Source organism: Aythya ferina, assembly GCF_964211825.1.
Source record: "Aythya ferina genome assembly, chromosome: 28".
Classification (NCBI taxonomy): Eukaryota; Metazoa; Chordata; class Aves; order Anseriformes; family Anatidae; genus Aythya; species Aythya ferina.
This window is the reverse complement of record NC_140325.1, coordinates 3,332,981-3,358,926: the sequence shown is the minus strand read 5'-3', so window position 1 is coordinate 3,358,926 and position 25,946 is coordinate 3,332,981. Positions and strand designations below refer to the sequence as shown.

At 63.9% G+C, this 25,946-nt stretch overlaps 3 protein-coding genes and 1 long non-coding RNA gene across 8 annotated transcripts; 1 reads left to right on the top strand and 3 right to left on the bottom strand.

Moving 5' to 3' along the window:
* The first annotated feature begins 223 nt into the window (after positions 1-223).
* On the top strand, positions 224-15,909 carry SLC11A2 (solute carrier family 11 member 2). 4 transcript variants are annotated; one of them, XM_084500137.1, is made up of 17 exons: positions 224-685; positions 4,128-4,208; positions 5,129-5,259; positions 5,703-5,828; positions 6,126-6,245; positions 7,186-7,292; positions 7,990-8,060; positions 8,141-8,208; positions 8,478-8,633; positions 9,004-9,162; positions 9,393-9,479; positions 9,921-10,040; positions 10,259-10,408; positions 10,692-10,765; positions 10,896-11,049; positions 11,481-11,534; positions 15,168-15,909. In XM_084500137.1, the coding sequence occupies exons 1-17, from the start codon at positions 511-513 to the stop codon at positions 15,240-15,242; spliced, it is 1,908 nt and encodes a 635-aa protein (XP_084356263.1). In that variant the 5' UTR covers positions 224-510; the 3' UTR covers positions 15,243-15,909. The 4 variants fall into 4 exon arrangements, with proteins under 4 accessions (XP_084356263.1, XP_084356262.1, XP_084356264.1 ...); XM_084500136.1 differs by having other exon boundaries at positions 235-685; positions 15,165-15,909; XM_084500138.1 differs by lacking the exon at positions 224-685 and adding an exon at positions 1,384-1,537 and having other exon boundaries at positions 15,165-15,909.
* Positions 15,847-16,556, bottom strand: LOC311424794. The gene is made up of 2 exons (XR_014686195.1): positions 16,313-16,556; positions 15,847-16,210 (listed from the first exon to the last, which is right to left on the bottom strand). It is a non-coding gene; the product is annotated as an uncharacterized lncRNA (long non-coding RNA).
* A 2,228-nt stretch (positions 16,557-18,784) lies between these two features.
* On the bottom strand, positions 18,785-21,277 carry TSFM (Ts translation elongation factor, mitochondrial). 2 transcript variants are annotated; one of them, XM_084500177.1, is made up of 6 exons: positions 21,140-21,277; positions 20,806-20,970; positions 20,102-20,230; positions 19,881-20,003; positions 19,708-19,792; positions 18,785-19,324 (listed from the first exon to the last, which is right to left on the bottom strand). In XM_084500177.1, exons 1-6 carry the CDS (start codon positions 21,167-21,169, stop codon positions 18,867-18,869), a joined length of 990 nt encoding a protein of 329 aa, XP_084356303.1. In that variant the 5' UTR covers positions 21,170-21,277; the 3' UTR covers positions 18,785-18,866. The 2 variants fall into 2 exon arrangements, with proteins under 2 accessions (XP_084356303.1, XP_084356304.1); XM_084500178.1 differs by lacking the exon at positions 20,102-20,230.
* A 551-nt stretch (positions 21,278-21,828) lies between these two features.
* EEF1AKMT3 (EEF1A lysine methyltransferase 3) lies at positions 21,829-24,030 on the bottom strand. The gene is made up of 3 exons (XM_084500192.1): positions 23,694-24,030; positions 23,158-23,269; positions 21,829-22,667 (listed from the first exon to the last, which is right to left on the bottom strand). Exons 1-3 carry the CDS (start codon positions 23,976-23,978, stop codon positions 22,264-22,266), a joined length of 801 nt encoding a protein of 266 aa, XP_084356318.1. The 5' UTR covers positions 23,979-24,030; the 3' UTR covers positions 21,829-22,263.
* Positions 24,031-25,946: the final 1,916 nt, after the last annotated feature.

Genomic DNA, 25,946 nt, shown 5'->3' with positions numbered 1-25,946 from the left:
AACGACCTCCCGGAGGAGGGCCCGGAGCCGCCCTCGGCCGCAGCCGGAGCGCGTGGGGCCGGTCACGCACGCCAGCATCTCCTACGTGCTGGCTGCTGCAGGGCTGCGCACTCAGCGCTTGCTTATCGGAGGCACCGGGGCCTTACGCCGGTGTCAGAACACCGGGGGTTATCGCGCTGCACCCCTGGGGTTCGGGCCACTGGGGCTCGGTGATAATTCACCGTATTGATCCGGCCCCAGAGGGATAACGCTTTATCAGCGCTGCACGTCCCGGCAGCTGGGAAACGCGCGGCGGCGGCGGTTGGGTCCCTAATCGGTGAAACAGCCCCGGTGGAGCAGAGTCCAGGTCCCGCTCGCTAATTACAGCAGCGCTCCCGCTGCTCCACCAAAAACCCTTTCAATTGTGCCGGGAGACGATAACGCCACCCGGGAGCACGCAAGGCCACCGGCAGAGGCCCGCATCAAAGCTCGCGGCCGCCCGGGGGGCGTTTGGCCGGCGATAGCGCGGGCATGGCCGGGGCTGCTGGACCCACATCCCCCCGGGGGACTCTGCCCGCGGGGCGCAGCAGGGTGGGGACGCCTCTTATAGCCGGCGGCCGGGCACCCGGTAGTAGGAGCGGCGTCGAGCCTCGCGCCATGCCCCACAGGCACCGCCTGGAGCCCGGCCCTGCCGCCTGCGAGCTGGGTGAGTGCCCCGTGGCTGGGCCACACGGTTTTTTTCTCCAGTTCGGGTGTTTTTGGGGATATTGTTCAGTCAGAGGTTGGACTCGATGGTCTTGAGGTCTCTTCCGACCTAGGCAATTCTGTGATTCTGTGGATGGCATTTTTGGTGCCTGTGCGGCACAACCCGTCAGAGCCTTTGGGAGAACTGCTGCATGACTTTTCACACGAGCAGCCCGGAGTGCTGGAAACGCGGCGTTTCTCTGCTGAAAAACGGCCAGAAAAAACAACAGGACCCAAAACTAGGCTTTTTTTTATTTAAAAAAAAAAAAAAAAGAAAAAAAAGAAAGAAAACAGCGTTGTCTGATGGCTCCGGATGACTTGCAGCCGCCGCATGGGGCGGGCTCAGCCTCGGGACCGGGCCGGGCCGGTGCCACGGGGACCGGGACCCGCTGGTGTCACTGTGACCGGGACGGGCTGCGGACACCGGGGCCGAAGGGAGCCGAAAGGAGCCGAAGGGACCGAAGGGAGCCGAGCGCTCCCGAGCTGGGCGGCGCCGAACAGAGCCGAGCGGCTCCGGGGGCTCCGAGCGCAGCCGAAGGGAGCCGAACGGCTTCGAGGTTTCCGAGCCGAGCGTAGTCGACGGGAGCCGAGCGCTGCCGAACGGCTCCGAGCGCTGCCGAGCCGAGCGGAGCCGAGCTCTCCGAGCCGAGCGCTGCCGAACGGCTCCGAGCGGCCTCGAGCCGAGCGTTCCCGAACGGCTCCGAGCGCTGCCGAACGGAGCCGAGCGGCCCCGAGCGCGGCCGGCCCGGTGTGGGGGCCGCGGCCGGGCATGAGGCGGCGGCGGCGGCGGGGGCGGCCGGGGGCGGCCGAGGCGGTGAGCGGGGGGACCGGGCCCGGGGGGACCCCTGGAGGCCCGGGGGGGGCCGGGGAGGGGTTTGGGGGGGCCCCCCCTCAGGGTGCCAATGGGGGGGGGATCCCTGAGGGGAGCGCTGGGGGGGGGGGGGGCGGAGGGGGTCGAGGGGGGGGCCTGAGGGGGCCCTGAGGGGGCCTTGGGGTGCTGGGGGGGGGCTGGAGGGGCTCTGAGGGGCTGGGGGGAGGCTGGGGTGCAGAGTTGGGGGTCCCTGGGGTGCTGGGGGGGGCTGGGGGGTCCCTGGGATCCCCCAGAGCAGGTGAGGGACGGGGTCAGGCCGGGGGGGGGGCTGATGCCCCCAGACCCAAGTTGCTGCCCCCCCCTCCCCCGCCCCGATCCCTGAGCCCCCACCCGGGGACCCCCGCGACCCCGCAGCCCCGGGGGGGCTCCCCCTGGGTGTGAGCAGCGCGGGGGCCCCGGCACTGCCTCGGGACGGGGGCTGGAGCCCGGCACCGGGCTGGGGGGGGGGCTGGAGCTGAAGGGGGTGACCCCACCGGGTATTGGGGTGACCCCACTGGGTATTGGGGTGACCCCGTCACCGCAGGGGCCGCGTTCCCGTCGTCCTCCCGGCCCCATGTCTCTTCGTTTCGTGCTGCCCGGCATTCCTGGACCCAGCCTGCCTCCCTCGGCCTCGTTTTTGGAGGGCGTTTCCGAGCCCTGAGCCTCACCACCGCCGTGGGGCCGCCGCTTTTCAGTGGGTCGGGGGCGGCTCGGCGCCCTCCTGGCCTTGGCCACGGCCTCTCCCGGTGCAATTAGCAGGGAGGAGCTCGCCTCATTAACCCGACAGGCAGCCGGGCGACCTCGTGGCGCGGCCGAGGGTTGAGCAATGCCGAACCTGCGGGTGAGAGCTCTCAGCCGGGCGTGCAGGGGATCCCGCAGAACCAAAGCAGAACCAAGTCACAGGGTTTTGCCCCAAAATCATAGTTTTAGTCCCTAGCTGGTGCTGCCGTGGCACTGGGTGGGCACAGAAGGTGGTCAGGGGCTGGATCTGGAGCAGGAGGGCGAGGGGTTGGTTTCCAGTCCCCTCTGCTGCTGTGGGTGATCCTTTTAGGGCTGCAACATCCTTAGGGAATGAGGCCGGATGCTCGGCACCATTGCACAAAGGGCTGACCCCGTAGGGCCCTGGGGTGCTGTGGGAGAGTTAACGGTGCCCGAGGAAAGCAGCAACATCAAAGCTCGACAGCAAATGCCACAACCTCGGCGGCAGGAACTGCTCCCAGCGTGGGACTGGGGCTGAGCGATAACCCACACCGAGCGTGCAGCCCTCGTGACAGACCACGGCCCTGCCTCCGGCGAGGGGGGAGAACGGCCCCAAAGGGGCGAGTTCCATCAGCAAAAGGACGAGCATCAAAAGCCCGGACAGCAGGAGCAGCGGCTTTGCCTTCGGAGCAGAGCAACTGCGCGATATCCTCGGCTCCTTGCCCTGTTTCCAAGCGGGTTTCCTCCTGGGAAGGCGGCCGCCGTGCCTGGGGGTGAATACGGAGTGAATCCGGAGCCAGGCGGTGAATCCGGAGCCAAGTGGTGCCGGTGAGAGCCGCGGGGGCCGGGGGTAGGAGCGAGGCCGAGCCCCAGCCCCCCACATCACTTCCAAACCGAGGAGCTCGCGGCAGAGATAGCGGCGCCCGTTTGGCCCCCGCCTGCGTGAGGGGCCGCGTTTGGTGAGGAGATATCGGGGTCAGGCAGCGCCGTGCCCAGCCTTCACCCTCCTCCTCCTCGCCGGTGCCCGTGCAGGGAGCATTTGCGGGGCCGGCAGCCGAGGCAAGAGCTGCTCCTCCACGGGGAACCGGGGAAAAGACGGCTTGGTGCCGAAGGCTGATCTGAGGAGCCCTCAGGGCAGCGCTTTCAACAAGAGCCTAGAAGGAAGGAAATTGTGGAAGCGTGCGTGGGAGGAAGGCTCCGTGGCTCCCCCGGGCAGGAGGGGTCTCACTGCCCTCCCCGGGTTATTTTTGTGGTCGGGCTTGCTCGCTGATCGCCTTTGTAGCCGGGGGTTTGGTGCTGCTGGGGGGAGCAGCAAGTGAATCTTCACAAACCTAAAACGGGTTGGAATCGCTTAAAATGAATTGCTCTTGAATGTTGTCCTTTGATGTCTCCATATTATGAGGAAATCCCCCGTTAATGCACGGGGTCGTTGGTGGAGATGAGAGCTTCACATCGCTACGATAGGCGCTGGTGGTGCGTCGAGGTGTCCGTGGGGCTCCGGGGTTTTGGGGCCAGCTTCGCGCGTCCTGCCCCAGCTCCCGGCACCTTTCTGCCCGGATCAGTGGTGCAAGGGCCGCGTCCTGCTCCCAGGAGAGCCCGGGATGCCTGTGAGGGCACGGTGTGGATCCCACACCCCTGCCCGGAGGGAAGGAATGCGGATTTTGTGCACCCAGAGGGAATTCCCCTCTAGTTTCCGTAGCTGGGGTTTCACAAGAGGCGTGTGGAGCTGCCAGGTGCTCTGCTCCCTCCTCGAGCTCCCCGGGGGAAGTAACCCTGTCCCTGCCGGCCGCTCTCCCGGGGGATTTCGTTCTCCTCCTCAGCACCTGCAGTAACCAAACCTCCCCTCTCCTCGCAGCCAACAGGACCCATCTAGACCCGGGGCACCAGCAGGGCTCAGCCATGGGGACCTCCGACACGGACCTGAGGACGCCCGACGGTAAGCGCCCCCCGCGCGTCTCCAATCACCCCCTGCTTCACAAAAAAAACACCAAAAAAAAAAACAACCGAGGGGTCAGCGTGTGCCCATTTCTGCCCCACGCGCGGGGACAAGCCCTGAGCTCCTGGGGCTCGCCCAGCCTTGCTCAACGCGGGCAGCCCGGCACCGTCGGCTCTCCCCACGCTTGGCTGGCTCCAGAGGCATTATGCAAACGTGCCGCGAGGTCTTTGGGAGGCCGGGAGGAGGCCGGGAGGAAGGAGGAGCTGTCGGGCTGCAGTTTGCTCTGATGATGCAATAGGAAAGTTGGTAAAAGAGCGGCCGGTGGCGGCCGGCCCCTTCCAAGGGCCGGGAGCTGGGGAGCAAAATGCCACGGACGGAGAGCAGCAGTGAGTACGGCCCCGCTGCGCTGCTGGGCGGGGGGGGGTTGGCTGGTGGCAGGGGGTCTTCACGGGTTGTTACGGGTCTGAGGGGCAGGAATTTGCAGTTTCTTTGCCAAGGTGACCCCGCACACCCCGCTCACAAGTAGAAACCGGCCCGAAAACTCTCCTGCCAGGGCAGCTCGGGGCGAGTTCTCCATGGAAGCGGCAGCGGCTCCGCTCCTTGAGGATTCCTTGCTCCTTGCTCTTGGCTCTGGCTCCCCGATGATTCCGGTCATGCACTGGGGCTGCCCTGGTGTTGAGCAGTGCCCCCAAACTGCTGCGTGGCAAGGGATTTAAAAAAAAAAAAACACGTGGGAGGGGGGCGCAGAGAGGCAGGTTTGGAGCCCGCTGCTCTTTTTGTTGATTGTCTTCACAAAGAGCCCGCCCCGTGCCAGCTGCAAGGCCAGGACATGCAGGGTTTGCTTTGTGGAGCCTCTGTCAAGTTTCCCCGGGAGGTTTTTCACTCTCTCCTTCCTTTCCTCCTCTGTTCCTCCCCCCCAGAGGATGGCTCCGGGGACGGCATCAGCACCATCTCTGGCAGCAGGAACCCGCTGCAGCCCGCGGACACCTCCTCGGAGGAGCCCTTCACCACCTACTTCGACAGCAAGATCCCCATCCCCGAGGATGAGACGGTGGGTGCCTCCCCAGCGGGAAACAGGGGTGGAAAAAGGCCTGCAGGCATTGGGTGCCAGGGGTCAGCAGCACCCATGGGTGCCGGCTGCATCGGTGTGCAGCTTGGGAGCGTGCCCCAGGGGGGTCTCCAAGCTCGCCCTGGGGTTAATGATTCATCCCAGGTGATTTGGCTCAGGAGCTGCCAACGAGCAGAGAAATCCCTGGGTTACAAGCCCGAGGGAGGGGAGGTTGGCTCTTTGTTCCCTTATCAGGGAAAGGGAGCACGCGAATTGGGGCTTTGTCCCCCTCTTGGAGCACGGGGCTGACATTTCAGCTTCATCTCCCTGCTGGGTTGTGCCCGGGGCGATGAACACCCAAACTTTTGGCCCGTCGGGTGCTCTGGGGCACGCCACGTCCCCGTGGCAGAGCTGGGCACCGATGTCCCTGTCCTTCCCCGTCACAGCACTCGTGCTTCAGCTTCCGCAAGCTCTGGGCTTTCACCGGGCCGGGCTTTCTGATGAGTATCGCCTACCTGGACCCAGGCAACATCGAGTCGGACTTGCAGTCTGGGGCCGTGGCAGGATTTAAGGTCAGCAGGGAAACCGGGGAGGGAAGCGCTGGAAATGGTGCCCCCGGTTGGTTTGGGGCAGGGGTGCTGGGCTGAAAGCAGCCTGGGGGGGGTGGGGAAGGGGGAAACGAGGCACCCCCGTGCCCTCTGCAGCATTTGGATCCTTTCCGTGCCAGCTCTAAGACCAAAAAAAAAGCCTCCAAATGCTCATAATGTGTTTTTTTTTTTAAATAAAACCATTCTGATTCAGCAGGCGGGTGCAGGATGCAGGGACCCCGCTGCGCCCAGGCACCCACTGCTGCCCTCCTCTCTCCCCAGCTGCTGTGGGTGCTGCTGATGGCGACGGTGATGGGGCTGCTCCTGCAGCGGCTGGCCGCGCGCCTCGGCGTGGTGACGGGGCTGCACCTCGCCGAGGTCTGCCACCGGCAGTACCAGAAGGTGGGTGCTCTGCTGCCCAGGGGCTCTTCCGCCCCCCCTGCCACCACTCACGGTGCCAAATCCTCCGTGGGAGAAGGTCTTTGGGTTGCTAAAATACGTTTTCAGTCTCGTCTCTTTATTGTTCGTCGAGCTGGGGGATTAAGTGGATTTCTTCTGCGTGGTTGGAAGGAGGCAGGTTTAGAGAGAGGCTTTCAGCGCAGCCCGAGAGCTGCCCCAGTGAAGGAGAGCCTGGGTGGGTCGGAGGCGGCTCAGGGACACTTGAGGTCCCGTCGGTGTTTTCCCCGTTTGCAGGAGGAGGGAGGTGTGGTGAGTGTCCTGGCACTTGGCAGTGAATCGCAGACAGAGCCTGAAAAAAAAAAAAAAAACCACCCTGATTTCATTTGCTCTGCCTGGATCCTCCCTCCCGAAGTACCGGAGGCAAGCTGAGATCCGTGTCGGTTAGATAAGCACAAGGCATCACGAGGAGAGAGATGGCATTTGTAGAACCAGCCCCTTTCCTCGCGGTACATCCCCCTGCTGCAGAAGCCGGCGGGGCCGTGCGTCGCCCTCCGCTGCGGCTGGGGAAGTCGGCGGTGTCCCCAAACCCTCGGGACTGCGGCGTGACCGTGCGAGAGGGCCCCCGGCTCCTCAGCAGGCAGAGCCGGCTGGTTTCACTCTCGCAACGCGCCATATCTGTTGAGGCGAGTAATTGGGGTTATATAAGTGACCCGGGAGCCTCCCCTGGGGATTGCCACAGGTAACCTGCATTTCTGCCCCAGACCAGCCCCGAGTGCCGCTTGGCAGCGTTTCCCGCACCTTCATTCGGTGTGGAAGCAGCAACGCAGGGAAAAGCAACAGGGCCCGAGTGGGCAGGCCCCATAATCACACATTCCCTGTGGAAATGACAGGGAGAAGCGAGCTGCTCCCTCTCGCTGTCGATGCTGATGTTTCTGCCCCCCAGGTTCCTCGGATCATCCTGTGGCTCATGGTGGAGCTCGCCATCATCGGCTCCGACATGCAAGAAGTCATCGGCTCGGCGATCGCCATCAACCTGCTGTCAATGGGGAAGTGAGTCGGGTTTGTCATCACAGGGACGCAGGAAATGAGTGCCCCCCCTCTAGGATTAAGAAAGGGACATCGTGCGTGCCAAATGTGCTCGGTTATTTCCTATAAAGCTCCCGAAATAAGCTCTTTGGGGAGGGTGATTCACCCACGCTGTGCTGGCTCTCTGTCCCAGATGACTCAGCCGCTGGTGCCCGATTTACTCGGGCTCGAAGGAGAGCTGTGGGTGGCTGCCTTTTATCTGAGCTGTAATTGATACGTGCCAAAAACTGGGCTGCAGCCTCCCTGGCAAATTTTGTATTCCCAGTAAAGGACCGCCAGGAAGATGGCCCTTTCTGGCCACAAAGGTGGGAAGTCAAAACAGAAAAGGCAGCTCCCTTTTTGTACCAGCTTGCTGCTGAAGTCTCGCTCGCTCCTGTCCTTGCTGCAGACGTGCAGTTTGCTCGCTAGATCTGAGGAAAAAAATCTTATCAGAGCTATGCTGAGCTCTTAGCTGCTTATTTGCTGCTTTGTGCAGAAAATAAACCTCCGGGGTTTTGTCCCGTGTGGGCAAACTTCGCATCAGACTGCAAACAAACCCCTTCACAAGGTGGTTCCTTCCCCAAACAGATGGCCTAAGTTAGAAGAGATTTTTGACCCCGAAGTGCTGGTGGGGGAGGCGGGGGGGTGTTCATCAGCTGACGCCTGCTCTCACCGCCTGCAGGATCCCGCTGTGGGGCGGCGTGCTCATCACCATCGCTGACACCTTTGTGTTCCTCTTCCTGGACAAATACGGTAATTCCTCCGGCGGAATCCTGGAAGGGAAATCAGCTTCGGCCCTCCCGAGCACGCTGACGGTCTCTTTCTCTTTGCAGGTTTGCGAAAACTGGAGGCGTTCTTTGGCTTTCTGATCACGATCATGGCTCTGACATTCGGATACGAGGTACTTCCAGCTGGAAAATGCAGGCTGTTCGTAGCTGGGTCTGTACAGAGGGGTCAGGCTGTCACCCAGCTGCTGTGCACGCTGCAGCGCGAGCTGCTCAGCGAAGCCCTGCCTTTACTAAACAACACAGGGTTGCCACAGTGTGGTTTAGCCTCCCCAGGGTGCCCACATTTTGGTTTTTGAGTGTTTTCAGATGGGCGGGCCAAGGTCCAAGCTGCTGCGTGATGCACCTCGCGCTAAAAATCCCCCTTTCTTGTGTTTGTGCCCAGTACATCACGGTAAAACCCAACCAGGAGCAGCTGCTGAAGGGGCTCTTCATCCCCTACTGCCAGAACTGCGGCACGCCGCAGCTGGAGCAAGCCGTGGGCATCGTGGGCGCCGTCATCATGCCCCACAACATGTACCTGCACTCTGCCTTGGTCAAGGTGAGCAGCTGCTCTGCGCCATGCAGAGAGGGGAACGCCGTGTGCGGTGCTGAGCGGTCACAGCCACGGAGCTCTGGGGGCCAGCGTTTATCAGCACGTGGGGACGCAGAAACCGCAGGCTGGTTGGGTCCCGGGACGTCAGATGTGTCCAGTTCTGAGCTAGCACAACCACGCTGACAAGGCTGTCAGCATTTTAGTTGCCAACTCATTGCTTGTTCTGCACATTTTGTAGTTTTGCTTCCCTTCAGCATGTTCTCCGTACTTTCGGTGACCTGTGTCCCACTGCCGGGCCGACAGAATGTGCTCAGGGTTAGCAGCAGTATCCAGTTCCCGTTTCTCAGACTTGCTGTTGTCACCATCTCCCTTCCAGTCCCGGCAAGTGAACCGTGCAAACAAGAAGGAAGTCCGAGAGGCTAACAAATATTTCTTCATCGAGTCCTGCATAGCCCTCTTTGTCTCCTTCATCATCAACATCTTTGTGGTGACCGTCTTCGCCGAGGCTTTCTTTGACAAGACGAACGCGGATGTGGTGAGTGGGGCTGGGGCACGGCTGTGATTCCTGGGCCGATGCTGAGCTGTGGGGCTGCTGCGGGGGGTTCTGAGCCTTCTCAGTGCCCCCGTGTCAAGCAGAGCCCGCTTATTCTGCGTGTTGCTGGGGGGGGGAGATGACGGGTGCTGAAGCTGCCCGTGTAAACCAGCCCGAGGGGCCCCGGCGCTCCTGCAGAGCCGGTCGAGCCGCCTGCCCTTGTCTCCTTGCAGCACGAGGTCTGCGCCAACTCCAGCAGCCCCCACTCCTCCCTCTTCCCCAACAACAACGAGACGCTGGCGGTGGACATCTACAAAGGGGTGAGGAGCTGCGGGGCGGGACAACCTTGGCTGTTAAGAGCTGCCCCTCCTGGGTAAACAGAGACGGGAGGTTGCTGAAAGCAGAGCTGGAAGAGGGCTCAAGAGGTCCTTGAGCCTCGCCCTTTGCCCAAGCACAATTATCAATCCCTTTGCTAATTGAACTGCGTCTAACCTGACCCCGGAGACACCCCCGCTCTGCCTCTTGCCCTCTTTTATTAGCTTGGCCGTGACAGAGTTTTCCCTTAAATCCATCCTGAATCCCCTTTCTTACAATGGGAGCCCGCGGGGTGTTGCCTAACTTGCAGCAGATGTGGGGAGAGCTTTTCCTTCTCCAAATGGATCACTGCCTCTGCTCCAACTCCATGCCCATGATGGGAAGCGCTGGCCACGGGGGATTTACTTGGGACTGAGCAGATGGGAACCTGCAAATCTCTGTTCCAGGGCGCCGTTCTGGGCTGTTACTTTGGCCCCGCTGCTCTCTACATCTGGGCAATCGGGATCCTTGCTGCAGGCCAGAGCTCAACAATGACCGGGACGTACTCCGGCCAGTTTGTCATGGAGGTACTGAGCACTCTAACAGCTGCCTCTGTCCCTGCTCTCCCTCTTCGTGAACCTTTACAGCTAATTTTGGTCATTTCCCTTCACTGAACACACGGAAGCTCTGTGAAATTCCCTTACGCGCCTTTCAAACCAGTCAGCTTTTCATCCTGCCCTCACTCCCCCCACACACTTGATGTCTCCTTGCTCTTCTCACCCACAGCTGCTCTTTTTCTCTGCAGGGCTTCCTGAATCTGCGCTGGTCCCGCTTCGCCCGGGTGCTGCTGACCCGCTCCATTGCCATCACCCCCACCCTCTTCGTGGCCATCTTTCAGGATGTGCAGCACCTGACGGGCATGAACGACTTCTTAAACATCCTCATGAGCCTCCAGGTGAGGGACGGGGCTCAGAACAGCGCGTGGAGCCCTGAACACCTCGGGCTCTGGTGCTAAGCCGAGCAGAGAAGTTAGCGTTGATTGATTCTGGTCTGTGGTGGGAGGTGAAGAGGTTCCGCCAGGGTTTCAGATTGCTTCCTTTTTCCAGCCAGGGGAAGTCCCTTTGACTCGCTTTACAATAGCCGTGGGGAAATGCTGTCAGCTGTGAGCGGTGTTTGTCCGCGCCGAGATAACCCAAACCATTTCCACTCTTTCTTCTGCCTTTTGTTGCATGTTCCAGCTTCCTTTCGCTTTGATCCCGGTCCTGACGTTCACCAGCCTGTCCAGTGTCATGAATGACTTCGCCAACGGACTGTAAGTACGGAGGGGACGGAGAAGGCGCGTCGCTTTCTCAGGCACGCCTTTCTGACCTCACCTCCCGACCCTCCGGATGCAAGCGTGGCCCCTCCGTTTCACCCCCCCTGTGCCCTGATTTTGCTGGCAGGTTCTGGAAGATTGGCGGCGGTGCGATGATCCTTCTCATCTGCAGCATCAACATGTACTTCGTGGTGGACTACGTCAGGTCTCTGGACCACCTGGGTTTGTACATCGGGGCGGCGCTTCTCAGCGTGGTCTACCTGTCCTTCGTCGCCTATTTGGTAAGTCTGGGGGGTCCCTGTAGGGGGGACACTCAACGGACTCATTTTTTCACCGCTGTGTTAATATCGTCACGGTTGGCAGGCATTAAACTCTGCCAGGGAGTCAGAGCAGATGGGGAAATTGAGGCTTTTGTGGCCAGATTACGGGAACCCTCTGTGCTGCACCTGCACGGCCTCTCCCCAGCCCTTTCAGCTGTTCCTGTAGCAATTCTCTTGGCTGCTCCCCAAAGGGAGCATTTACCAGCCACAGCAGCTGCAAACTTAGGGGAGAACTTGTAATAATGCCAGAGGTGCAAAATGCCATCGGTGCCTTGTTTGCTTTGCTTCTGAACTCCTCTTCTGCTGTTCCAACGGGCTGTTTCTTTAGCTGTTATCCCAACGGGCCGCGCACCCCGGGTCTCCCTGATCCCCAGCGCCTCCTTCTCTTGCAGACCTGGCTGTGCCTGATCGCTCTGGGCGTCTCCTTCCTGGCCTGCGGGAAAACGGTAAGCGTCACCCGGACCCTGCTGACGGAGGAGTCCCCGTCGCACGCCGCCAAGTAGCCGCGGCGCCCCTCCGCAGCGAGTAGCCATCAGAGCCAGTGCGTTTCTATGGTTTACCGTGTGAACAGATCCAAGTGTATGTGCGGTTTGCACAGGGATTTACTGGTGCAGTTCTCTGCTTGTCGCGTGGGAAATCAGATGTACATACTGGGAAATGCGTTGCTGCTAAAAGTACTAAGAAGTCAGTTGTTTTCTTTGCTGAACGCCTCCAATCACGGCCGTAAGAGCGGCGCTGAGCACGACAGGACCCGCACGCGGGCTGCCTGCTTGCAGACACTAACACGTAGCAGAGGGCAGGGTGCAGTGCTGCTGCCGTGACTCCTGGTTGTGGCTCAGCACTGCCTCAGCCCCTTGTTTTTGCATTACAGCCAGCAGGCTCTCTCCTCTCCTTGCCTTTTAATCCAAGTAGCAGAAATTCTGAAGCGCAGTGAGAAGCCAGCCCCAGGTAATTGCTGGGTCTCAGCTGCAGAATCAAAGGAGCAATAAGCTAGGAAATTCCAAGTGTGCCCTTCAGGCCACGTCGGAAGGATGCTCCTGCAGTGACACTACGTTCAGGGTCTACCTCTGCAGTCAGCTCATGGCTCTGGGTCGTGAGCCGACTGCATTTGATGTTTCGCTTGAAAATACCGAGGGGAAACATCTCCAATTTGCCGTGAGGCTGAATGCCACCTGCAGCTCCCGTGTGGGTGGCAGCTGGGATGCCAGAGCAGCGTCCCCTGGCGTAAGGACAGGAAGCCTCGCTGTTAGCATGATCATGTTGGTTTTTGAACTCGCCTGGCACGTGATTTTGGTGGTCAGCAAAGAAAAAAAAAAAAAAAAAAAGAGTTTTAATCTGTCTGGTTATTTATGGTTTTGTGAATTAATTTCCTATGGCTGTGATTCATGGAAACACTGCAGTTCTCAAAAGTCCCTGCCGTGTGGCTCACAGGGTCACATTGCAGGGCGTGCCATCAGCCTTCGGTGCGGTCATCGCTGTAACACAACCTCAGGGCCTGATGTGCAAATCCTCTCTTAAGCTCACTACGTGACCTCCCTCGCTGCCCTTCTCTGTCAGCACGGAACGCGTTCCCTTATCCCCTGGGGAGAACCAACCCTTCACCTGGGAGGCAGCCTCAGTCTGACGGTGCCGAGAGCAGTACCCTCGGCTCCCCGGATGAGACAAGGCAGGCGATGAGTTGTGAGGTTACATCCTGCGTGGCCTCAGTTAGGTGTCCTCTGTCTGATTTGATCATGAAAACCATGCTGGAACTGGAAGGCAGGGCGTATTGGTGAGGTTTCTCCCCTTATCTGGGAGATGTAGCACTGTCAGGGCACAGCTCCATGAAGATCTTTAGGTACAGAGCTGCTCTCGTGGATCTGAAGGACCCAGCACGAGTGGTTTGGTGTCAGCAAAGAGCCTGCGTCCACAGACGCTTGCACTGAACAGAGCTGCTGGCAGCTCTTCCTGCCCTCCCCGGCCCCTCGCAGGGCTCAGCTCTCGCAAAATGTGGGCTCAGGCCGGGCTCCGGGCCCTCCTCGGGGCTCTCAGCACCTTCTTGGGTGCTCCCTGCTGGCAGGGCAGCGATGGCTCTCGGAGGGGCCTCGCTGGGACACGCTCTGCAGGCAGCTGAGCCCTGGTTTTGCTCGTGGTTCTCCTACACGGAGCTCTCCTGCAGAAGGTGACGGGCGCGTTGGGGACACGCCGCAGGTCCCAGAATTGGTTGCACCGGCAGAGCTGGCACGGGAGGCAGGCGCAGGGCAGGGCAGGGAGCAGAGGGTGCATGGAGCGCAGGGGAGATGCTGGGGACGTGTTAGAAGCAGGTGACACGATGCCAAAAGCCACCGCAGGGTGCTGCGGCTCCATTTTAGCTTGGACGGGGCCGTTTACGCCGTTCCTACCCTTTACAAAGCCAGCTGAGCTTTACTTGCTCCCCCCTCAAATCGCAGGCGTTAGAAAACAAAAAGCGCACGGGAACTCCAGCTGGAATTAACGCCCCTACCGCAGCTCCCGCGGGTTCTGTGCCTAAACCCCCCTGGCCCAGGGTGCAAACAAAAAGCCAGAGCCTGAACCCGTCTGTGAGCGGCGGGGGGTCTGCCTTCCTTGGCTGATGACTCGTGTAATTGTGCTGTTTGGATCATCTCTGATTTCGTCTGTTTGGGATTTTGGGGTTGTAACTGCAGAGGGGATTTTCCTGGCTGCTCTGCTGACGTTGTAACGTGCCGACCGGAGCTTGGAGCAGGAGTCTCTGCATCACGCTGTCCCTCGTGGCTCCTGCTCCTCGTGACCCTGATTTTTCCCCGTATCTGCCTTTGACCCAGTTTGTACAAACTAACGTTTTCGATTAAAAAGACAGATACTTTTTCCACTTGGCTCCTCGGCTCTTTTTTGGGGGGTTGGTCGGAGGCGCGAGCCGCGCGTGGCTCTAACAGAAGAAGGGTTTGTGCCTGCGGGACGGGACAGGCTCGTGTAACGACCGAGCTAACTGTCCCTTGGGGTCTAAAACCCTTCTGCAGACAGAGGCCGAAGCTGCCACCTGCCCGTGCCCCCTCCTCCTGCCTCAGGCCAGCGCCAGCTCCTGCTTTGGCGTCCGCATTTGCTCTGACCTGGGGCCACCCAACCCTCCGCGGCCTCCCCATCCCCTCTGAGGGAGCTGGGCGCTGCTCCTGGCTCTCGGGGAGCTTTGTTTGGGTTTTGTTTTTTGTTTCTGAAGAGGAAGGATTGCTTTGTAAGCCTGCTCCGCTACCCTAGCCAATGCCGTTTAGGTTTTGTGTCTGTCTGGTAAGATGCTCGTGGTAAGTCCCGCCGAGCCTGCCGGTCTGATTGGCTGCAGCCGAATCTCCTGAGCCAAATCTGATTGAATCGAGCACAAAAATGAAGTCTCCCAAGCAGCGTGGTGGGCGCCCGGCCACGTGGACAGAGCCCAACGCGCTCGTTGGTGCCGGCAGCGGGGTGAAGCAGTGCCGGGTGGCTGCTCCCCCCGAACCCCGCTGCCGTCACACAACCCTACCCAGACTGTGATCGCATCGTGCTAATTGAGGCTTATCTACACCCAAAACTCAATTAATTTCCCTCCTCGTTTGAATTAAAGCTGCCGAGGGGATGCTCTGCAGACAAAACCGGCGATTGCGGAGCATCGCCGCGTGTAGATGTGCCCCGGGGCTGGAGCGGTTTAATAAACAGCAGCGGCTGTTTGTGGCGCATCGAGCTCTGCCTTCCTCTGCTTTAACCCCTAATTAGCAGATAATTAGCGATCCCATGTCTTAAGCAATGGTCAGCGCAGTGGCAGAAGGCACCGCGGCCCCTTCCCAAGCTGCGCGTGGCCTCAGTGATTCCAGTGATGCTCCCTGCAGATTAATTAAGCAATTGCAATTAACTAGCGCCATTAACAGCTCAGCCAATCTTCAAGAGCCCTAATCTTTCATTTTTTACAAGAGCCCTAATATTTTATTTTCTCCTGTTTGGCAAAAAAGTCGCTCTGACGATGCAGTACGTGAGAAATTTGGGGAAAAAAAGAGAACCCCCCCCCCAAAGCTCCGAGTCCCGCGGCCGCCGCGGTTCCCAGCCCTGACCCGTTTCTCCTTTGCCTCTTCCAGCAGCAGCTGGGCTTCGCCATGCGCCCCGAGCTCTTCCTCCTCAACAACGTCGACTCGGACTTGGTCACGGCTCGATGACGCCGGCAGCGCAGCCGTTAACGGAGACCTCAGGACCTCAGGAACCCCCCCGGCAGCCGGGCTTGGCGCAGGACCAGGCAGGGTGGGGGCCGGGGAGCGGAGCCCAGGCTTTGCCCCCGGGGAGCTCTGCGGGGTCGAGTGCTGGGCCGGCGGCTCCAAGCACCCGGGAAGCTCCAGCTGAAGACATCGCCGCCGTTGGGGTTGGTGCTGTGCTTTTAGGTACCTCCGAAATTTTTATATTTAACAAAAAACGAAGTTGTGGCCAGCCTGGGAAGGGCTGCTCCTGCCCAGCACGGCTCCTGCTGGTGCTGAGCGCTCCCTGCTCCGGGCTGGGCCAGGCGAGGGGCAGAGCTGCGGCTTTGCAGGCGGGATGTGCTCCCTCGCAGAGCCCTCTCCCAAAGCTGCCCCCGTTTTGGCACCTGCTCGATGGTTTTGTGCCATTTCACAAAGTTTTGGGTGCTGCCGGGACCTTCCCGCGGCCCAGAATCGATCCTCAGGCAAAGTTTAAATCAACACGATGATTTTTTCCTTCTATTTGGGTTGATTGTTTGTGATGACGTTGTTGAGCCCCAGACGGCTGCAGTTTCACTTGTCACATCTTCGCTTTCCTTTAATGAAATCCCTGTTTTAATGAAATCTCTGTTCTAATTAAATCTCTCACCAATTACGCCTTTCCGTTTGCATTCAGCGCTCGCTCTGCGCTGACAGGGCCGGGTGTTCCCCGGGCATCTCTCAGCCCCCGTTGAACCTTTCCAGGTTCCACCCCCCTGTCCCCAGAAGGAGTCAGGGCACCGCCGCGGTTTTGAGGCACAAATCGTATTTTTTGCTCTTGTGGCTGTCCTGGAGGTAAGCGGGCGCGTTGCGTGCCCTGGGTGCCGTCATGTTCCACCCCTTGGCCTTTTCCTCGTTAATCCCTAACGAGCGGCTGCGTGGGGGCTCCGCAGGGGCTCAATTCTCCACGAATTCACCTTGAAAAGAAACGAAGCTGAATGAAATCAACAGCACCCCCCGGGAAGGGGGGGGGCGTCCAGATTTGAGGTGGTGGCTGGAGACGTCATTAATTTAATTACCTGCGCTTCGTTAGCGGGCCGGGAGCTCTCCCTACGTCCCTCGTTTGCCTTCGTGGTGCCATTAACAATTAACATTCGCAATTAACGGAGCTGCGGCCGAGGGACTCCTCACCGTGCCCCCCCCCCCGCCGAGCCCCGGGCCAGCCCGGCCGTGTCCAGGAGCAGCGAACCCCGCGGATGTTAATTAGCGAGCGGTGGGTAATTAACGCCGGTGGGAGCAGGATTGGGCCCGGGAAGGCCGGGGGGGCTCGGGGGGGGCTCCGTGGGCGCAGGGAGGGGGGGCAAAAAAAATGAATGGGAAACGGGGAGCGAGCAGCAGCCGCCCCCGCCCCAAGCCCCGCCCACCACGTGTAGCCCCGCCCACCCCAGGAGAAGCTGTGAATGGGCGTGGGCGTGGCCTCCCCGCGAGGCCCCGCCCCCTCCGGGAATTGTTTGCGCGGCAAAACCCCGCCGCCCGCCCTCGCCCCGCCCTCCTCTCCCCAGCCCCGCCCCTCACCCGAACCCCGCCCCCCTGGCGCAAAGCCCCGCCCCCTCGCCCCGCCGTCCAATGGGCGCGCCGCGGCCGTTTCAAGGCCCCCCCCGACCTCCCCCCCCCGCGGGAGCGCGCGCCGCCGCCGGTGCCACAATAACAAAGCGGCGCGCGCCGCGCCCCTCCCCCCCCCCCCTTTCCTCCCCCCTCCCCCATCCCCCCCCGCCCCCCCCCGGGGCCGGACCGGGCCGAGCGGCGCGGGGGGGGCCTGGAAACCGCCCCCCCCCCCCCCCGGTACCGGACCCGCGGCGCGGAGCGGCCCCGCGGGGCGCGCAGGTAACGGGGGGGGGGGGAAGGGGGGGGGGCGGGGCCGGGAGCGCGGGGTCGCCCCCACCCCCCCCTTCGCCATTGTCCTAGGGGGGCCTCCCGGGATGGAGGGGGGGGGTGGGGGGTGTCAGGCCCGGGGAGGCGGATCCGGTGCCCCTCTCCCCCCCCCCCCCCCCCGAGGTCGTTGCGGCCCCCCCAGGCCCTGCCCCCCCCCGTGACCCCTCGCCTCCAGCCCCTCCCCCCCAGCCCCGGATAACCCCAAGCGCCCCCCGCGTGCCCCCCCCGTAACCCCTCCCCCCCCCGTTAACCCCTCCCCGACCCCAAAACGCCCCCCCCGGCCCCAAACAGCATCCTCCCAACCCCAATAACGCCCCCAATCCCCGCGGTACCCCCCCAAATCCCCCCCCAACACCCTTCTTACCCCCAGTAACCCTCCAAATACCCCCCAGTGACCCCCCCAGTATCCCCAAAACACACCCCCACCCAAAATAACCCCCCCAAGACCTCCTAAATCCCCTCTAACCCCCCAATAACCCCCCAAATACCCCGCAAGCAACCCCCCCACCCCCAAATACCCTCCCATAACCCCCCAAATCCTCCCCCGCCCCATAATACCCCCCCTTGTACCCCCCCAAACCCCCTTCCCACCCCCAATAACCCCCCTAACACCCCCCAAATACCCCCCCCCGGTACCCCCAACCACCCCCTACCCCTCAATAGCCCCCCTAACACCCCCCCCACCCCCCAAATACCCCCCCAAATCGTGCCCCCCCCCCCCTTCCCCAGGCAAAGTTCGGGCCCCCTCCCGGCCACCCTGGCCGGGCAGCGACAGCTCCCACGGGGTCCCAGGGACATTGGAGGGGGGGGGACGCCCCCGGGGGAGGGGACAGGGACACCCCCGTGGGGGGGGGGCACCCGGGGGGGCCGTCGGAGCGGCGCGGAGGTGGCCGTGGCCCGGTTCAAGTAATCCAGGATAGGCGCTGAGCACCCGGCCTGTCCTGGGTCACTTGGCCCGGGAGGCGGCCGCAGGCAGCTGGGGGGGGGGGGGGGCACCGGGGGGGGGGACACGGGGCAGGGGGGGGCACCCTCGGTGCTGGGACCCCATCCCCGCGGGTGTCGCTGCTGCTGGCCTCACAACGGCCTGGCCACGTTGGGGGGGCTGGGGGGGGTCTCCTCCATCACCATGCCCCCCCCCTCGAAGCCAGCCCCCCCGCCCCCCCAAAAAAATAAACCCCTATTCCTTGGGATTCTGGTTGTGCTGGGCCCCCCCGTGCTATTTTTTTTTGGGGGGGGGGGGGTCTGTTGGTTTTGGGGGGGGTCAGTTGGTTTTGTGGGGGGGGGTCCATTGGTTTTGGGGCTTTTTGGAGGAATTGGAATTAAAGAGAGGAGGAGAAAGGGGCCAGGCTCTGTGCTGGGGGGGGTGGAAATTGGAGGGGGGGGGGGGCACACGGGACCAAAAAGGAAGGGGGGGGGGAAATGGGATGGGACAGGGGGGCAGGGGACAGGAAGGGGGCATGGGACCAGGATGGGACGGACTGGGGGGGGAAATGGGATGAATGGGGGGGGACACAGTGGAAAGGGGGGGCAAGGGGTGGCCAGGACAGATGGGGGGGGCACATGAATAGATGGGGGGGCACTGAGGACACCCCCCACGCAAAGCAGACGCTGTGAGACCGTCGCCTTCCTTCCATTTATTCCTCCCTCTGCATCCCGGGAGCCCCCCTTTTTTTTTTTTTTTTTTTTTTTTAGGGGGGGGCGTCACCTTCCTGCTGCCCCCCCCTCCTCCTCCTCCTCGGCCCCCTCCCCGCAGCGGAAGCGCACGAAGTCCAGCACGGTGACCCCGTGGGGCTGCAGGACCTGGGCCACGGAGCTGCCGGGGGCCAGCAGGAAATCCTGCGCCAGCAGCCGCCCCTCCCCGTCCCCCCCCCCCGGCTCGTCCTGGGGGGTGCCCAGGGCCTGGGGGGCCATGCCCACCACGTGCTGGGCCAGCTGCCGGCACAGGGCAGCCACCTCCGGGCTCGGGGGGGCGGCCCCCGGGGGTCTGTAGGCCACCAGGGCGCCGTATTTGCCCAGGGACGGGGGGGTGGGGGGGTTATCGGGGGGGGTTTGGGGGTTGTCCTGGGGGGGGGAGCCGTGGACGTACCAGGCGATGTGGCAGCCCCGGGGCACCGCCAGCCAGGCCGCCCGCCGCAGGGCCATGTTCTCGCCCATTTTGCCTGCCGGGGGGGGGAAAAAGGGTCAACGGGGGGGCGGGGGGGGGCAGAAAAATGGGTTTTCAACCCCCCCACGGCTCCAAAAAAAGCTCATCGAGTCGCTGCCCCCATCCCCTGGGCTGTGCTGCTGGGAGGGAGTGACTCGTGGGGGGGGTTGAATGGAATGGGGGGGGGGCAGGGACACAGCCCCAGCCCCATAAGGATAAGGGGGGGCTGGGGAGGGCGGGGGGGGTCTATCAGCCCCCCAACCCCCCCCAAGCTGCTGCCCCCATCCCTGCTCCGGCCTCTCCTGGGCTACAGAGCCATAAAAAAATGGAGCTGGGGGTGGGAACGGGGGCACAGCCTGGGTCGGGGGGGGTCAGTGGGGGTCGGGGGGGGGCTCTCACCTATGGCCAGCGCCAGGCGGTCGCGCAGCTCGGCCCCCCCGGGCTCCATCCGCACCCGCGACAGCTCCTCCGTGCCCAGGAAGCGCTGCAGGAGGCAGAGGCCGGGGCTGAGCGATGCTGGGGGGGGCAGGGGGGTCACGGGGGGGGGCACAGGGGGTCGGGGGGGGCCTCACCTTGGTGCAGGCGGCGGGGGCAGCGTCCCCCCCCCCGCAATGAGCCATGGTGGCCAGCGCCACGTCCCGCACCAGCTGCTGGAAGTTGGCGTTGCGGGCCACGAAATCCGTCTCGCAGCTCACCTGGGGGGGGGGAGAAAAACCCCGGGGGGGTGAGATTGGGATCCGGGCCCCCTCCCCCGACCACCCCTCACCCCCCTAACCCCCCCCCCGGCCCTTACCTCCACCATGAGGGCGGCCTGGCCGTGCTGCAGCAGCCCCAGGAGCCCCTCGCGCGCCGCCCGGCCCCGCAGCTGGGTGGCTTTGCTCCAGCCCTCCTCCTGCGCCCGCTGCGCCAGCCACGCCTCCGCCTGGGGGGGGGGCAACGGGGGCGGGGGGGGCACCCCCAGGGGGCGTGGGGGGGGTACTGGTATGAACTGGTGCGGGTCAGGGCTCACTGCAAGGCACTGACCCCCCCCCCATGTCCCCAAACCCTGGCATCTTTGCCCCCCCCCAGCTCCCCTCAGTGCCCCCCCCGTTTTCTTTTGTCCCCCCCAGCCCCTTGGGACCCCCTCCCTCCCCCTTGCCCCCCCCATTCCCTCCAGCACCAGCGCCCCCCCCAGATCCCTCCCCAATACCCCCCGTGACCCCCCCAGCCCCCCAAAAATCCCCCAACCCCCCCGTGCTCCTTTCCCACCCCCCCCTTTTCCTCCAAGCCCCCCCCCCCCCGATCTCCCCCCCTTTTCCCAGCCCCCCCCCGCGGCCCCCCCGGTTCTCCCCGAGCTCCCCCGTCCCTCCCCCAGCCCCCCCCGTTCCCTCCCCTGGTTTCCTTCAAGCCCCCCCCCCAGTCCCCAGCCCCCGCCCCCCCGGTCCCGGTGCCCCCCCCCACTGTCCCCAGCCCTCCCCCCGTCCCCGGTGCCCCCCCGGTTCCCGGTGCCCCCCCCACCTGCCGGAGGTCGGTCCCGAAGCGCAGCAGGGCCTCCCGGCAGTGCACGAAGGGCAGCCCGGTTCGGCGGCGCAGGGCCAGCAGCGCCTCCTTGTCCGCCGCCAGCACCGGGCGGGCGCCGCCGAAGGCCCGGGCCGGGAGGGGGGCGCAGGGCCGCGGGCCCGCCTGGGGGGGGGGGAGGAACGGACACGGGGGTGGCACCGGGAGCGGGCCGGGGGGAGAACCGGAAGCTCCCGAGGGGGTACCGGAAGCTCCCGGGGGTTACCGGAAGTTACCGGGTGGGACCGGAAGTTCCCGGCCGCCCCCCGGGGCCGGGCCGGGCCCCGCCGCTCACCCGCAGCGCGCCCAGCGCCGCCCGCTGCATCCCGGCGCCGGCGTCTGACGTCACGGCGGCGCGCGCGCCTTTGACGTCACGCGCTACGGGCGCCGCCGAGGCTCAGCGCCGCCTGCGGTGGGCGGAGGGGCGGGGCGGGAGGGGGCGGGGCCGAGAGCGGAGGGGCGGGGCTTGAGGGGCGTGGCGGGGCCGGGAACCCAGTGGCGGGGCTGGGAGCTCAGGGGGCGGGGCTGGGAGCTCAGGGGGCGGGGCTTGGACTTCGGGCTCGGGGTTTGGAGCTCGGGGGCGTGGCCAGGAGCTCAGGGGGCGGGGCCGAGAGGGGCTGGGGGGGGGCAGCCCCTTCAGAGCCCCCCCAGAGCCCCCCCAGTCCCTATAAACCACCCCCCCCCCCCTTCCCATTTCAGAGCCCCCCCGGCCTTGCCCAGCCCCCCCCCCCCGCTTATCGCCCCTCCCCAGCCCCTCCTCCAGCCCCCCCCACCTTTTTGGAGCCCCCCCCTACTTTGCCCAGCCCCCCCCCCACCCCACGGAGCCCCCCAGGGCCCCCCCCAGCACCCAGCAGAGCCCCAGGCCGGTCCCACTGAGCCCCTCGGGGCTGTCTGAGCCCCCCCCCCCCCCTCCCGCGCTGTCCCCGTTACTGGGGGACGCAGATCCAGGGTGAGGGGGGCGCCGCGATACTGAAAACGAGCAGATTTAGGCAAAATGGTAGAAAAAAATCTTCATTATGAAGGCACTGGGGGCATTGGGAGGTGGCTGAGGGGGGGCTGGAGGGGACAGGGGCACCCGGGATCCCTCAGGCCCCTTCAGCCCCAAAGCGTCCCCGCGTCCCGGTGTCACCCGTGGCTCCCGCAGGTGGCCCGGTACCACTCGATGGGACGGAGAGGACACGGGGCTGGCAGCTGACGACCCCTCAGGTCCCTTCGGTCCCAAAGTGTCCCCACGTCCCCGTGTCCTGGTGTCACCCGCGGTGCCTGGGGGTGGCCCAAAGCGTCCCGGTGTCCCCACGTCCCGGTGTCACCTGTGGCTCCCACATGTGGCCCGGTACAGTTCGAGGGACTGGAGAGGACAAGGGCCCCCCCGGGATCCCTCAGGCCCCTTTGTCCCCACAGCGTCCCGGTGTCCCGGTGTCACCCGTGGTCCCCGCAGGTGGCCCGGTACAGCTCGACGTCGCTCTGGGGGCAGCGGCGCAGCAGCTGGGTGCGGAAGTGTCGGGGCAGGAGCTGGTGGAAGAAGCGGGCGGCCCCCAGCTCGCGCCGCATCCCGCAGCACAGCAGGGCCACGGAGCGGGGGCCGCAGAGGTGGCGCAGGGTGGCCAGCAGCGCCGGGAAGCTGCGGGGCTCGTACACCACGTCGGCGCCCAGCACCACGTCGTAGCCCCGGGGGAAGGAGCCGTGGTCCAAGCCCCAAGCCAGGGCTCGCACCCGGGGCGGCGGGCACGGGGCCGCGGCCCCCCCCATCGGCACGTTCCTCCGCACGTTCTCCCGGATCTGCTCCAAAGCCAGCGGCAGGTCCGTGATGGTCACGTCCCCCCCTAGGGGATCGATAAGGGGGGAGAGGAGGGGGTCGCACCTCCCTCGGACCTCTCTGCACCCCCAAATTCCCCACACACCTTTAAATAACCCCCCCAATACCCTTCTTACCTGCCATAACCCCCCCAAATCCCCCTACCCCCAAATAACCCCCAAAATCCCCCCCAATAAGCCTTCCAGTACCCCCCCAAACACCCCCCTACCCCCAATAACTCCCCAAATACCCCCCTACCCCCCAATAACCCCCCCCAACACCCCCCCAAACCCCCAATAACCCCCCCAGCACCTCCCCAAACACCCTTCTGACCCCCAATAACCCCCCAAACACCCCCCCCAGCAACCGCCCCAACCCCTCCCTACCCCCCAATACCCCCCAGTAGCCACCAGCCCCAGGGGGGGGTGCTCACACCAGTGACCCTCACCGGCTCCCAGTCCCTTATTGGGCTCCCTGGGGGGTACCCCCGGGGGGGCCGTGGTGCCCCCCCCGCTCACCCAGCAGCGCCGCCAGGATGCCCACGATGCCGGTGCCGGCGCCCAGCTCGATGACGGTGCGGCCGCGGAAGTCGAGGTTTTCCTCCTCGAAGTAACGGCACAGCTCCAAGGCCTGGGATGGGGGGGGGGGACGGACATGCAGGGTTGGGGGGGGCACAGGGGACCCCCCCTGTCCCCCTGCCACCCCCTTGGGGTCCCCGCCACCTCCCAGTGCTCCTTGATGTCCCCCCCCAGCAGCTGGTGTCCCCGTGCTCCTGGGGTCCCCCTGGGTCTGCCCATCCCCTGGGGTCCCCAGAGCCCCCCCATCCTTACTGCACCCCCCCCACGTGTCCCAAGAGCCCCCCCAGTTCCCAAGAGCCCCCAATGCCCCACGATCTCCCCCCCTAACACCCCAGGACCCCCCCCCCAACACCCCAGGACCCCCCCCCCATGCCCCAGAGACCCCCCAGGAACGCCCCCAACCCCCGGCGTCCCCCATCCCCAGGGGTGCCCCCCCCCCCACGCCCCCCCCCCACGCCCCCCCCCACCCCTCGCACCCCGTCCCAGACGGGCGCCGCCAGCCCGAGCCGGGGCCCGTGGTGCTGGGCGATGCGCAGGACGTGGCCGCAGAAGCGGAAACGGCTCCGGGTCGGGAAGGAGTCGGCGAAGAGAGCGGGGTCGCGGGGGAACACGGCGGCCAGCGGCCCGGCCAAGGCTTCCTCATCATCATCATCCTCATCCTCCTCATCATCCTCATCTTCATCATCTTCTTCTTTCTTCTCCTCCTCTTCCTCTTCCTTTTCCCTTTCCCCTTCCCCTCCGTTTTCCCTTTTCTCTTTCATTTCCCTCCCTTTCCTCTTCCTTTCCCTTTCGTTCTCTCCCCTTTCCCCTTCCTCCCCCTCCTCCTCCTCCTCCTCCTCTCCCCTCCCGGCCCCGCCGCTGGGCGCCGCCATCTTGCCGAGGGGCGGGGCCGCCCCGCTGCCCCCTCCCCATTGGTCAGAGCGGACACCGGTCCCGCCAGGGGGCGGGGCCTCTCCCCGTCCCGGTGTCCCCGTCCCGGTGTCCCCAGGCTGCTCCCAGTGGCCCCAGTTTCCACTAACGGTGTCCCCAGCCCCGTCCCAGTGTCCCCTGCCTGCTGCCCCCCGGTGTCCCCAGCCCCATCCCGGTGTCCCCAAGATGCTCCCTCGTTTCCCTCCTACATCAATTCTCTCTCCTGTCCCATTCCAGTGTCCCCTGTCCCAGTGTCCCACGAGGGGGGGGCAGTTACACCAGGTCGGGGCAGTTACACCAGGAGGGGGCAGTTACACCAGGAGGGGGCAGTTACACCAAGAAGGGGGCAATTACACCAGGACGGGGCAGTTACACCAGGTGGGAGGGGCAGTTACACCAGGAGTGGGGGCAGTTACACCAGGACGGGGCAGTTACACCAAGAAGGGGACAATTACACCAGGTCGGGGGGCAGTTACACCAAGAAGGGGGCAATTACACCAGAAGGGGGCAGTTAAAACAGGAGTGGGGGCAGTTACACCACTAGGGGGCAGTTACAGCAGGACAGGGCAGTTACACCAGGTGGGAGGGGCAGTTACACCAGGTCGGGGCAGTTACACCAGGTCGGGGCAGATACACCAAGAAGGGGGCAATTACACCAAGACGGGGCAGTTACACCAGGACGGGGCAGTTACACCAGGTGGAGGGGCAGTTACACCAGGTTGGGGCAGTTACACCAGGACGGGGCAGTTACACCAGGTGGAGGGGCAGTTACACCAGGTCTGGGCAGTTACACCAGGTGGGGGGCAGTTACACCAGCAGGGGGGCAGTTACACCAGGAGTGGGGGCAGTTACACCAGGTCGGGGCAGTTACACCAGATTGGAGCAGTTACACCAGGTCGGGGCAGTTACACCAGGACGGGGGGCAGTTACACCAGGTGGAGGGGCAGTTACACCAGGACGGGGCAGTTACTCCAGGAGTGGGGGCAGTTACACCAGGAGTGGGGGCAGTTACACCAGGAGGGGGCAGTTACACCAGGACGGGGCAGTTACACCAGGACGGGGCAGATACACCAGGTCGGGGCAGTTACACCAGGACGGGGCAGTTACACCAGGTGGGGGGCAGTTACACCAGGAGGGAGCAGTTACACCAGGACGGGGCAGATACACCAGGTGGGAGGGGCAGTTACACCAGGTCGGGGCAGTTAAACCAGGTCGGGGCAGTTACACCAGGAGTGGGGGCAGTTACACCAGGTCGGGGCAGTTACACCAGGACGGGGCAGATACACCAGGAGTGGGGGCAGTTACACCAGGTCGGGGCAGTTACACCAGGTGGGAGGGGCAGTTACACCAGGTCGGGGCAGTTACACCAGGAGGGAGCAGTTACACCAGGTGGGGGGCAGTTACACCAGGACGGGGCAGATACACCAGGAGTGGAGGCAGTTACACCAGGTCGGGGCAGTTACACCAGGTGGGAGGGGCAGTTACACCAGGTCGGGGCAGTTACACCAGGACGGGGCAGTTACACCAGGATGGGGCAATTACACCAGGTCGGGGCAGATACACCAGATTGGAGCAGTTACACCAGGACAGGGCAGTTACTCCAGGAGTGGGGGCAGTTACACCAGGTGGGGGGGCAGTTACACCAGGAGGGAGCAGTTACACCAGGACGGGGCAGATACACCAGGTCGGGGGGCAGTTACACCAGGACAGGGCAGTTACACCAGGATGGGGCAGTTACACCAGGTGGGAGGGGCAGTTACACCAGGTCGGGGCAGTTACACCAGGATGGGGCAGATACACCAGGACGGGGCAGATACACC